The sequence below is a fragment of the Myotis lucifugus genome, unplaced genomic scaffold (assembly GCF_000147115.1).
Source record: "Myotis lucifugus unplaced genomic scaffold, Myoluc2.0 scaffold_249, whole genome shotgun sequence".
Taxonomy (NCBI): domain Eukaryota; kingdom Metazoa; phylum Chordata; class Mammalia; order Chiroptera; family Vespertilionidae; genus Myotis; species Myotis lucifugus.
In genome coordinates this window covers 844,672-857,085 of record NW_005871297.1, presented here as the reverse complement: position 1 = coordinate 857,085, position 12,414 = coordinate 844,672, and the positions used below count along the sequence as shown (strand labels likewise).

The 12,414-nt window shown below is 38.5% G+C and overlaps 1 protein-coding gene across 2 annotated transcripts in view; it reads left to right on the top strand.

The window, feature by feature from the left end:
* Window positions 1–9,734, top strand: part of FAM107B (family with sequence similarity 107 member B) — a 249,918-nt gene extending 240,184 nt beyond the window's left edge. For both annotated transcript variants that reach the window (XM_006098841.3, XM_023762527.1), the window contains 2 exons: window positions 5,933–6,083; window positions 7,058–9,734. In XM_006098841.3, coding sequence (XP_006098903.1) covers window positions 5,933–6,083; window positions 7,058–7,174 — 268 coding nt within the window. In that variant the 3' untranslated portion in view covers window positions 7,175–9,734. The remainder of the gene's footprint in view (window positions 1–5,932; window positions 6,084–7,057) is intronic.
* Window positions 9,735–12,414: the final 2,680 nt, after the last annotated feature.

Genomic DNA, 12,414 nt, shown 5'->3' with positions numbered 1-12,414 from the left:
CCATCCATGCTTTTGTTCCGGCCCTCCGGTCCAGTTTAAGAACCCATTGTGGCCCTCGACTCAAAAAGTTTACCCACCCCTGGTCTAGATTAAAGATAAAAGGGAGTGTCCTAAGTCAAAAAGAAATATTTTACAAGTCTGTTTCTTAGATTTGTAAAATCTTTGTATTTTCCCCTTATATATGTGAATGTGTGGGAGGCAGATGTAAATATTGCCTGCTTCAGCATTTGTGAGTAGCAGCTTGAAGTCTCTAGAACAGGTATGGGGAACCTTTTTACTGCCAAGGGCCATTTGGATCTTTATAACATCATTTGTGAATCATACAAAATTATCAGCTTAAAAATTAGCCTGCTGTACTAGTATATGGTCAAAAATTTAATTAACTCACCCCTAATGCGTTGTCAGGGTCAGACCAAATGATTTCGAGAGCCTTATGCGGCCTGTGGGCCGGATGTTCCCCAACCCCTGCTCTAGAAACACTTCAGTATTGACTATAGATAAGAACACTCTGTCTTGCCCTGGCCAGTGTCCACAGGCATGGCTCAGTTGACTGGAACATCGTCCTCCTGTACACCAAAAGGTGGTGGGTTCAATTCCTGATCAGGGCACCTATCCAGGTTGCAGATGTTCTCTCTCTCTGTCTCCCATCTCTCCCTGCCTCTCTTTCTAAAACCAATTTTTGAAAAAATAAACTGAAACCACTCTTTTTTGTCTATTCTTTGTTTTTAAGTAACATTTTAATTATCACTATCATCATTTGTATTACTATTAATTGTTGTGGAGAGGAGCAAAACATTTATCTTCCATTTTCTTTATAAACCATTTGTTAGTTCCCCTGTGTCATAAGTAATTTTGGATGTTGGGTTGGAGAACTCTGCTTTTAAAGTGATGTTAGTCAGGGCCAGGAGACTGGGAGAGTGGAGAGTACAAAGGTGTCTTATTTACTAGGACACAAGGTTACCTTCTTTATTTAAGATTTGTTAAGCTTCATTTAGAAGTATTTTGACACCTTCAGAATGAAACGGTTGATCTGAATTGTGAGACTATATAGATCACACATCCACACATTGAACTGAAAGATACGCAGGCCAAGTTAAGCATTGGCCATGTTTTAGAGGGAAGGTCTAATGTAAAATTTTAAAAAATTATTTTAAAGGAAACGAGGGATCATTTTTATATCAGTTTTTCCAACTGTACCTCAGGCAGAACTCCTGTCCCAGGATCTCTCTGTACGCTTGTCCTCCCTCTAGGTTGTGGGAATGTGGCTTACTCCCTTTCAGCCCCAGTGCCCGCCAGCGTGGTGCTGCTGGGTTAACGCTTAGAAATTGAATGCAAGTTTGATCCTTCCCGGATAGTGCTTAGCTTCTACTGGTGTTTGTCACATAAAAGAAGAAGAAAAAATGGATTCATTATCATCATGCCCAAAGCAAAAAAGGATTCTCTAATTTCCTAAATAGGCCTCAGAATTTAGAGACAATCCTGCCTGGGAAAGTCTGCGTTTTGGGAGAAAGAAAGTTCAATATACTCTAAAAGAGATTAGCTAAATGTTTTTCTAAACTAAATGGTTTCCTGTTGTCTTTACCTCTCGAACCTCAGTTCCCTTATCTGTAAAATGGAGTAGGCAAAGGTAAAACCAAAATTGGCGCATAACTGTTTTCTGAATTATAGGCTACAATTTATTTTGCAAAAATTTAATAGTCTAGGTGTTATCTTTGTGAAACATATAGGTTTGTGCAATTGAATCTGTTATGCCAATTTTTTTAGAATAGGTACTTTCTGTGAAAATGGAATACCCTTCTGACTTTCTCTGGGTTATGCTTTCTCTTCTTTGTTTGCACAGGTGACTCTTTAGCCAGGCCCAGCTCTACTAATTTAGGAGAATGCTGGTGTTCCCTCAAGCACCATGGGGTAGAGAGGATGTGGGCTTTGAAGTCACAGGGAAATGACTTTACGATCTTGGACAAGGTTCCCCTTCTTGAGGTCTGTTTCTTCATATATAAAATAGGAGATAAAAATATCTTTCTTATAAAAATGGAAGTAAATAATAGCATGTATAAATACCTATTAAAATGTATGGCATATAGTAAGTGCTTGATTAATCCCAACCATCTTTCACTTTCTATGTAGTGCCATCTGGAAATTCCTATTACTTTTTCCCCTTCTTTGAAAAGTCCTGGTGTGGCTATAGAAGTACATTTAAACAAAAGAAAGAAAAAGGCAGGTTTCAAAATCAAACGAATGTGTCTTATTTTATGTCTTCAGGTTTCTCAAGGGACAATCTTAGTTTGGTAGAGTCCTCTTATTAGAAATACAACTGATTTTTAGAGTGAAAACTCCTCAAGCAGTTTCTTCTTTTGTTAATCTGTCACATGGGGTTTTTATTTCTAAATTTTAATGTGGGGAAAATAGGAAGTATCACTTCCGTAATATATATGTTTGGTTAAAGGGTAATCATACTTGATTACTGGCTTGTACCATAATGAAAGTCTATTTATTTCCTACAATTTGTAGAGGGCCTTCCCATATTTTATCTTGTCCAATCCAGTGATCTTTCTGGGGATTTAGTGTGTGTTATCTTGGGGTTATCCTAATGTGACAAGTTAGTAAGAGAAAACTCAGAGTAATAGGCTAAGGAATCTTCTCAAGATTTCACAGTAGTTTTTTGGAATAAAAAGGGTAGAAAGAAATATATAATTAAAGGCAGAGCTTGATCAAATATAGTAATAATAAAAATTAGAAAAGGGGTAGGGAAGTGAGAGGGAAACAGAAATGAGATCAACACAAACCGAGCTGTCCATGAAGCCTTGGACTTTGCCCTCCATAGCCAAACCTGTGGTTCAAAGCCCTGTAGCAGTTAGCTCAGAGTTATTTTTAGTTACTTTTTAAAGATCATAAGATAAAAGCAGTTACTACTTATGAGAACAAATACTCTATTCATAGGTATTCCAACTCTGAACTCTATGCTCTTTTATGTAATTCTGCTCCTATGTTTGCTATCTTTGGGACCAGCTAAGTTTCAGGTTAAAAGTCTTTACATTTCCATCTGCTCACAGCTTGCCACAAGGTCTGAGTGAGGCCATTTTCAGATTCTCAGGGTCTATAGATATTCCCAGTAACATAAGGGCAGATTTCAAGAGACAAGGTTGTTTTTAAGTTGTAAGATTAGTGTTTAAGATGTCTTAAAATATTTCTAATATAAATTAGGTTCTATCTTCTCTACAGGAGTACTTTTGGGGGTCAAATATAAATACCCAACTATTGAAATTGGTTTTTTGACTTGTACATTTCAGTCAGTGGCTTTTATTCCCTGTGTTTTTAGTTGATCTACATATCTTCATTTGGCGTGCTTTTCTAGACAAATATTTCCTCAATAAATACTCATTGGTGTACAACATGGAAAAATATGGGAAGTTGAGGTGGAAATATTTGCATTTGAATTCACACAGGTAGAAATGGTTCAGTCACAAATGTAGGTAAGGTAGGCCAGACCAGAAAACTCCAAGATTAAAGATCAAGGGCTTGCAATCCAAATGCACCCTCCCCTCCACCCTAAGAAAAAAAATTAAGCCAGGAGATATTTGACTGAGTGTCAGGGGTGTTCTGTTGGGGTCTGTGCCAGCCCTCGCCTCTGGCTCAGGCCTTCCAGCTGAGGAGGCAGTTTCACTTGCATGGGTTCAAGTGCATCTGGGATGGAGGTGGACCCTTTCAGTCAGCCCCTGGGTGTATTCAGTGGTTTATGTGAAATGTGAAATGTACCATTAAAAGTTATTGCACCGCTAGTGGTGGAAATACAAAGTATTGTGGCCTTATTGGAGGGCAGTTTGGCAATATACATCAAATTGTAAAATGTACAGATACTTAGCCAGCAGTTCTACTTCTATGAATGTAGCCAACGGGAATACTTATATAAAGGAGTGCAAATATGAATGTACAAGGAAGATCGTTGCCTCATTACTTTCAATAGGGAACAATTGGAAATGACCCAAATGCATATCAGTATGGGAGTGGCAAACTTCCATACTGTGAGGTCTTGTGCAAATGTTAAGAACGATGAAGAAGAGCTTTGTTTGTAAAGGTATGGAAAGTAAGGAGGAGCCTAGATTACACTGTTACCTCTGAGTCCATGTTCAATTTTCGGGGCCACTACTCACATAGAATACAATGTAGATGGTGCTCCCAAGATCTGTTTGACAGGGTTGAGGTGTGCTTTCACTTTTTATTTTATGTATATGTCACCTAACCTATTTTTTATTCAAGGAGCACTTATTAAATTTAAAAATTGGCTTGACCCACTATCATAGTTACAGCAAGCAGTCTCAGGATTAACTGTTGGTCTTGAGTGGTACAGACACCAGGACTTTAAGGGATAATGGGATTAAAAGGACTTGTTAATTGTATACGTCACAATTGATTAAAGAGAATCAACTATTGTCATGTGCAGAATGATATTGTAGTTTTTAAGAAATTTGCAGAAGCTCGTTTCTCTCTTAAGTCTGACCCAGTTTTAGACTCAGGGAAACATATAGGCAGTGCTTGCTTGATTTTTTCCATTCAGCACAGATTAAGTGATCGGCTACGATAAAATATTAACTAAATTTATATGACTTCTCGACTGTTCTAAGTACAGAACATTTATCACATGAGCCACCATTTCCTGAGCTTTCTGTTACTAAATATTTTATCTTACTGCTCCCATTGTATAAAGTCTTACAATAGAAAATGAGTACTGTATATCAATTAAACCCATTCATATGTTGCGATAGAATGTCAGATTAGTGTGTCATACATCAAAGTTTGTGCAATAGCTTTTGCATAATCCAGAAGCATTTCATAACATTTGAGGTTAATTTTGCCTGTGAAGTATTTTGAAATTTAAATGATGCAGATAGCTAAATCCTTAATCCTAAAATTTAAATCCCTTAAGTTTGTCTGTAGTGTTATAGAGGCTTTTTAATAGTCATGAAATTGAGTGGGTCTTTACTCAGATTATTTACAAACAAATTTTCCTGTGTGCTCAGTGACATTTAGGTTTATTGTGAACAAAATACCATCAGCAACTTTTATTGTGCTGATTAAAGATTTAATTTCCTGAATACTTACCTATACTTCTGCCCCCCCCCCCATACAATCTAGTAACTGTGAAATCATAATTAAGTCACAAAAGTAGCCTGTCTCTTTTGTTGTAATGCAAATTTGCTAATGGAAATTGGGGGAGAGGAGACAAGTTATTTAATTTTAAGTATTAATAAAGTGGAGATTACTTAAGAGCTAGTGGAGACTGGCTGAAATGTTAGGGAATGGTCTTCCCCTGACTTGCCACGGAATTCTTAGATGGAGGGTTGGTAGGCCTAAGTTTTGGTTTTGTTTCTCCCCATTTGATGAGATGGTAGCCTGACTTATCCCTTAGAAATGTGAGGCTTTCCTGGGGCCTGACTTCCATGCATTGTCAGTAGTCAGCCACACATCTGAAATGGTTCAACTGGAAGGATCACTGAACTGGGAGTCAGAGGCTCAGAGTTCTATGTGGCCAGTAATGATGATGGACATGCCTTTACACATGCAAGAACCTTCCTAAAAATCTGAAACTTTGGCCATTTTGCTGTTTAAATTTCTGGTGAAGCCATCTCATCTCCATGTTCATGTCCATGTCCATGTCCATCTTGGGTGGTTGTCATACTCATTGAATGAGCATAATGTTCCTCACCTTCCCCAGTGAATGGATTTTGCTTACTTTCGGAAGATGCTCTTGCTTTTTCTTTCATGATTGTGAATTTCTGAGATAATTAATGTGGACTATTAACTGGTAGTAGGGGATCACAGTCATGCTAATTCATTGGACCCTTTCTTTGTGGCTGATAGCTTAAATTTCTATTGAGGAAAGATGTGTCCATTAGATTCCAACTTTTTAATTTTGTTCATGCTTTTTTTGCAGGGGTCTTGCTCCTCAGAATAAGCCAGAACTGCAGAAGGTGATGGAAAAAAGAAAACGAGATCAAGTAATAAAGCAGAAGGAAGAAGAAGCACAAAAGAAGAAATCTGACTTGGAAATAGAACTATTAAAACGGCAACAGAAGTTGGAGCAGGTAAGGGTGACTGTGGTGAAAGTGGTCTTTTTTTATTGAGCCATAGTTGACATACAACATTGTGTAAGTTTAAGGTGTTCAGCATATTGATTTGGTACATTTACGTTGCAATGTGAATGCCATTGTACCTTAGCTGACACCTCTGTTGCATCACATAAATTATTTCTTCTACACTTGAGAACCATTAAGATAATCTCTTAGCAAATGTAAGACACAGTTTTGTTGGCTATAATCACTCTACTGTGCATTAGGCCTCCAGGACTTATTTATCTACTAGTTGCAAGTTTGTACCCTTAAACAACTCCCATTGCCTCATTTCCAGCCCTGGATAACCACCGTTCCACTCTCTGCTTTTATAAGTTGGTTGTTGTTGTTTTTTAAAGATCCCATATATAATATATGAGACAATGTTTGTTTTTCTCTGACTTTTCTCACAAGTTGTCTTTTTGTCCTGAAAACTAAGAATGTTGGAACAAGCAGGATTACCAGACAGGACAGATGTAAATGTTTATGCCATGAAAAGAAAATATGAGACAAAATGTGAGCAAATGGGCTAAAATACATTGAAAGTAAAGTCCAGAATTCTATTGAAGGCCTAGAAGAGATTCAGGAGGAGACAGAACTAGAGCTTTCACTGAATTCAGCAGTGTTGGGAGCTCAAGCACTTGAGTGAAATTTAACTTCACTGAGAGTACAGGCCAGCTGTGTTGATGGCAGGATCTTGTCTTAACCTTGATTTTTAGATTTTTGGTGATCTCTCTGTATTGCTTGTAGTAACAACCCACCTGCTGCACCTGAATCTATGTGTACACAGACACACACACACAGACACACACACACTTATTTATTTTAACTGGGGACTGGGAGATAATTTATTTCATTGGGAAATGAAGTCATTGGGGACTTTGGAAAGAGGGAATGTCTTGAAAAGCCTCAGTTTGTAAATAATTTTTCTGTTTCTGAATTTTATTTAGCTTGAACTTGAGAAGCAGAAACTGCAAGAAGAACAAGAAAATGCCCCAGAGTTTGTGAAGGTTAAAGGCAATCTTAGGAGAACAGGCCAAGAAGTGGCCCAAGCCCAGGAGTCATAGACCCACGCCTCAGAGACCGCAAGGAAGCTGTGAGCAGGCACCTCCTCAATGCTTAATCTCAGGGCAAAAGCCCCTGGGAGCATCCCAGCCAGCAGAGAATTGTTGCTTAAAAAAGGATTTGGTCTTGGTTCACCTACAGTCTGGGTGGGTAAATTACCTGTGACAGTTGCAATTCCTATTCGCCAAATGAAGGACGTTGACCAGCACTTAGGTTGGGATATGGACCTGTGTTCAAAGACTTCAAAAAAACAAACAAAAAAGGAAGAGGACACTGGAGTAAATTCTTGAGAGTTGCACTACTTGGTTTTTCTTCTGATCCAAGTTTAGTGGGGCACAGAGCCTTTTTTCTTTTAAAACCTAAAGAAAATGTGTTTCATTCTTCCTTTAGTTATCTATTAGATAATTTAGATCACATAGAAATACATTTGATCTGTTACAGTCAATGTTCATCAATTCTGTTTTGAGAATCCAAATTTTCTTGTTTAATTTATACCTTCACCCATGTTAGGATTCACACCTGAGAATGTTGATGTTAATGTTGAGCACAGCTATCACCTTTATTGACATCAATAGGGTGAGAAGGTTTAAAAATACGTAAACAGACATACGTAAACTAAAATATGTAAATGACTATTTTGATCTTATCTTAGCTCCTTCTGGTTATGCTCCATGGTAACATTCCACTTCAGAGAAGGCACATTCTATAAAACCATTTATTGCTTTGATAACTATTAGGGTTTTAAAAAATATTTCTTGCTGAGCTAGCTCCTTTTATATATTAAATAATCTCCCCGTCTTTTGGAGAATGAAAGCTAGTCCACATAACTGAACTTCAGTGTCAAAAGTAGAGAGTCCAAATCTTTTGATTCCTTCTGAGAGCAGTGTGGGGAGTGCTCCCACTGGGAGCCTGGGAAGGAGGAGTGATTTTAGTATTTTAATGTGAAGCAAATGTAGATTGGTCTCAAGAGGCCTCGTTGGAAGATTCATAGCAACTGTACATGTTGAATGTTACCCATTTCTTTACTTTTTTTTTTCTTAAGAAGAAAAACTATTTCCCCACTCTCTTAGTTATGATGATGGTATTGATAACGATGACGTTTTTGACTACTGTACTGCATCTCAGGAAAAGCCCAGATAAAGGGAGAAGCTGCTCAGTTTTCCCACCCTAGCAAGCAAGCTACTCAAAGTGAAGCCCAGGTTACCAATAACAGCAGAGTTCTTAGACATTTTATACTGCTGGTATGGTCCATTCGACTTGGGTGGTCTGGAAGATTTGTGTGGATTCAGTATGTTCTCCCTAGAGACGATTCAGCCAGTAATTTCTACATTGAAGACTCTTCTTATAATTCCTCTAATAGCTTGTAGAAAGTTGGATTCTGAGCTTCTGAATTCTTAGTAAGCATAGTAGAAATTAGCTTTCTGTGGGAATGCTTTAATTTTCATACTTGACGATTGGTCTCATATTCAGTCCTAATGTGAACAAGATAAAAGTAAATGCAATGATCATATACTGCTAGTTCAGGAATATGTGGATTACACCTGCAATGGATGATTTCTCTCATCAGCAAGTATTATTTGAATAAAATAGGAGGTCCTTAAGATAAGATACTGCTCTATAATAGTTTGCTTTTGAAGGATGGGATGGTAGCTATTTTTCCCATCACTCTTCCTTATGAGAGAAGAAAGTACATTAACTGATCATCTTGAAAGTATATTTCTGATTGCACATTGACTGGAGTTCTTTCTTTGTGCATATGGACTAATGATGTGGCTTGTAAAATGAGGATTCAGGGCTGGCCTTACATACCCTTTAACTGCATGCAAGGTCTTTTTGATCCTGTGTCCTTGAAGCAGTTCTGCCACTTGATAAAATTCTCAAGAGCTCTGACAGGCTCCTTCAGAAGGACCGATTCTGTTCCTAAAACTTACCTAGAATTCACTCTTCCCTAGGAAATAAATTACAAAAGCATTTCCCTCCCAATCTCACTCACAAATCTTCGGAATTATTTGTAGTTAGTGTACGAGGTCTGGCCAAAAGAAGACTTGTAAATAGCATACAGTGATGTCTTATGACTAAACAGTGGAAGGTCCACATAGAGAAGCTCTTTGAAGTCATCAGATCAGCTTAGCTCACAGGCCTGAGTTTAAAAAGGCACCAGTCTCCCCCACGCTTTAATACTGTACAGTCCAAACCCCTAGGACTTGTGAACATCCCAACAGTTTGTGCTTTGAGCCACTTTTTTTACAAAAATGGCTCCATTTTTCCACTCTGTGGTTTTCTTAAAGTAGTTCAGTGTTTTATAGTTTCCTAGTAGTAAAGTAGTGTTGCTTTCTAAGCTATAACAGTTGACTTTATTCTTCTACTCTGAAAAATCTTGACTTGTTTGAGTGTATATAATATATACGAAGGGAGCCTTAATGGATTTGTTTTCATAATTTAATATTTTTTGTATTTGCTCTTGTATAATTGTTTTTAATGGAAAGTATTACAGAATTGAGGGTGGAATTCTTAGAGCCAAAGTTATTCTTAATAAAAATCACCACATGCTTGGACCATGCAGCTGTTTGTCTGATGTGTTGAAAATGGATGTCTGGGCCTGAGGGGACGGCGGGAGGCTGTGTTCAGTTCAAAGGTCAGAAGGCGGTGCTAGGGCCTCCCTTGGGTGACTATCCTCCTTGACAGCCTTGCTCACAAGTCACTTAAGTCCTCTTGCCTTGTGTCAGTCAGGACTGACAATTTATTAAGTCAAAGCACACTAAGGTTGCTGCGCTTGCATAAAATATGTGGTATTTTAGCAGCAGCTGTCAGTCTGCCGATCAAAGTATTCTGAATTTTAGGTAACTTGGAAGAACAGTGGGAGATATATTTTGGGAAGGAACATTTTTTAGTGCTTGTGAACTAGTATATCTGGCATGTCTGAAGTGTGACCATAAAATTATTTTGCTTATGCAGCTAAGTTAATGTAATTCTCAGAGAAGTTACTTTGGGAAGCTATACACATGATTTCATTATACTATTGGTTAAATTAGTTTGGAGGTTTCAATCTTTTTACTTTTCCAATCCCAAGTTATTACTCAGCTTGATCACCCAATTCATACTATCTTTGGACTCTTTGAAAATCAGATCTACTCAGGGCAGTAACATTTGTTACCTCTAAGGTTATACCATGAGTTCTAAAGGCCAGCATAGAAGATGGTCCCAAAAATTATTTGAAGAGTAGCTGATCTTTGGAATAACTAGGCATTTTCTCAAGGTGACAGTTTTGAGGCAGTCAGTCCATTTCATTGGAGCACTATATGCTTGTTTCTTATAGTAATAGTAATAGATTTGAAAGAAGACAGAGGGCAATTAATGTGTTTGGTAAGACTTGAAATGCTATAGTACATCTAAAAGAAGTATTAGAATATTACTACCAGGCTTACATTGTACTGGTATAATAAAATCTTTCTGAGGTCTTAGGTTAAATAAAATCTTTATGGGCTAGCCTTATAATTACAGTTTCTCTTTTTTTTTCCTCATGAGAAAATGCATTCTGATTATCAATTAGGGATGTTTTGAATGTCTTCTCAGTTGCTCCTAGATTTCCTACTAAGATAGTAGTTGGCAACCACCTTGCCAATAAAAAGGGCACTTGGTTATTTAGGAAAAGTATACTTATTACTACTGGGATGTTATTGCTCCAGGCCCCTCAAGGTTAGGAAATATATTTGTGTGTGTGAGTGTAAATATGTATTCATACACTTGCATTGATATTTATTTTTATATCTCTAGTTAATAAAAATCATTAGTTAACAGCAGTGTCTCCAATTCTAACCCAATAGCACATTCTAGCTTTCTTTCTTCCCATGATTAGGGCATGAAACCTGGGTCAGCTGTTCAAGCTGATTCACCTATGAGTCACAGGCCTTACTTAGATAAGTCCTTTTTTTGGGGGGTGGGGGAGGGTTCTGAGAGGGAAGATAAGTCCTTTTATAATTCTTGCTTGCTTTGTCATGGGATTTTTAATATCTTGCCATTTATATTACTTTAATTTTTTGAAACTTGGTGTAATCCCCAGAAATTGTGCGCTTTCATTTTGGATAGCCAGCATTACCTCATTGTCCTGCCTTTATGATATACTAGAGGCCCAGTGCATGAAATTTGTGCACATGAGGGGAGGGGGGTCCCTCAGCCCAGCCTGTGCCCTCTCGCAGTCCAGAAGCCCTTGGGGGATGTCCGACTAACAGCTTAGGCCTGCTCCCCACCGTCAGTTAGACATCCTTAGCGCTGCTGCAGAGGCAGGAGAGGTTCCCACCACTGCTGCTGTGCTCGCCAGCCACGAACCCAGCTTCTGGCTGAGCAGTGCACTCCCCCTGTGGGAACGCACTGACCACCAGGGGGCAGCTCCTGCATTGAGCGGGATCGCGCCGAAACTGACTCTTCAACATCCCCTGAGGGGTCCCAGATTGCTGCGAGAGGGTGCAGGCCAGGCCTAGGGACCCCACTGGTGCACGATCAGGGCCATGGAGGGACTCGGGAGGTTGGCCAGCCTGGGAGGGACTGTGGGAGGGCTCCAGGGCATGTCCAGCCCATCTTGCCCAGTCCTGATTGGCTGGACCCCAGCAGCAAGCTAACCTACCAGTTGGTGTGTATGCCCCCTGGTGGTCAGTGCACGTCATAGTGATTGAGCAGCCTTAGCATATCATTAGCATATTACACTTTGATTGGTTGAATGGATGACTGGACACTTAGCATAGTAGGCTTTTATTATATAGGATTGGTCTTGTCCATTAGCATTATTGAAAACTTAGGTATATTTTATTAATATCTTATATAATTAGTAGGATCATGTTGAGATTTTGTCTTCTAAGAGTCATTAAGTTTTTATGCTGAATTCTTTGGTTTGAGACATTAATATTTATTATCTTGGACATACTGTTGGGTCCTTCTAAATTTTTTATCATTATTGATCAACTGGACTTCTTTTCTGCTTATTATATGTGACCATTGATGGTGATCAGTATTCTTCTTGTACTATTGTTTTTTAGTTTCTTTATCTTTCAGATTTCCTGTGTTTCTTGTTTCCTGTATACATAGCTAGAAATAAGATATGCCTATAATTTATAAAAACACATCTAATAAAAGAGAAACATGCAAATTGACCGTACCTTCACTACAGTCACAGGCCACGCCCACCAGCCAATCAGAGCGACTATATGCAAATTAACCCAACCAAGATGGTGGCTGGCAGCCACAGAAC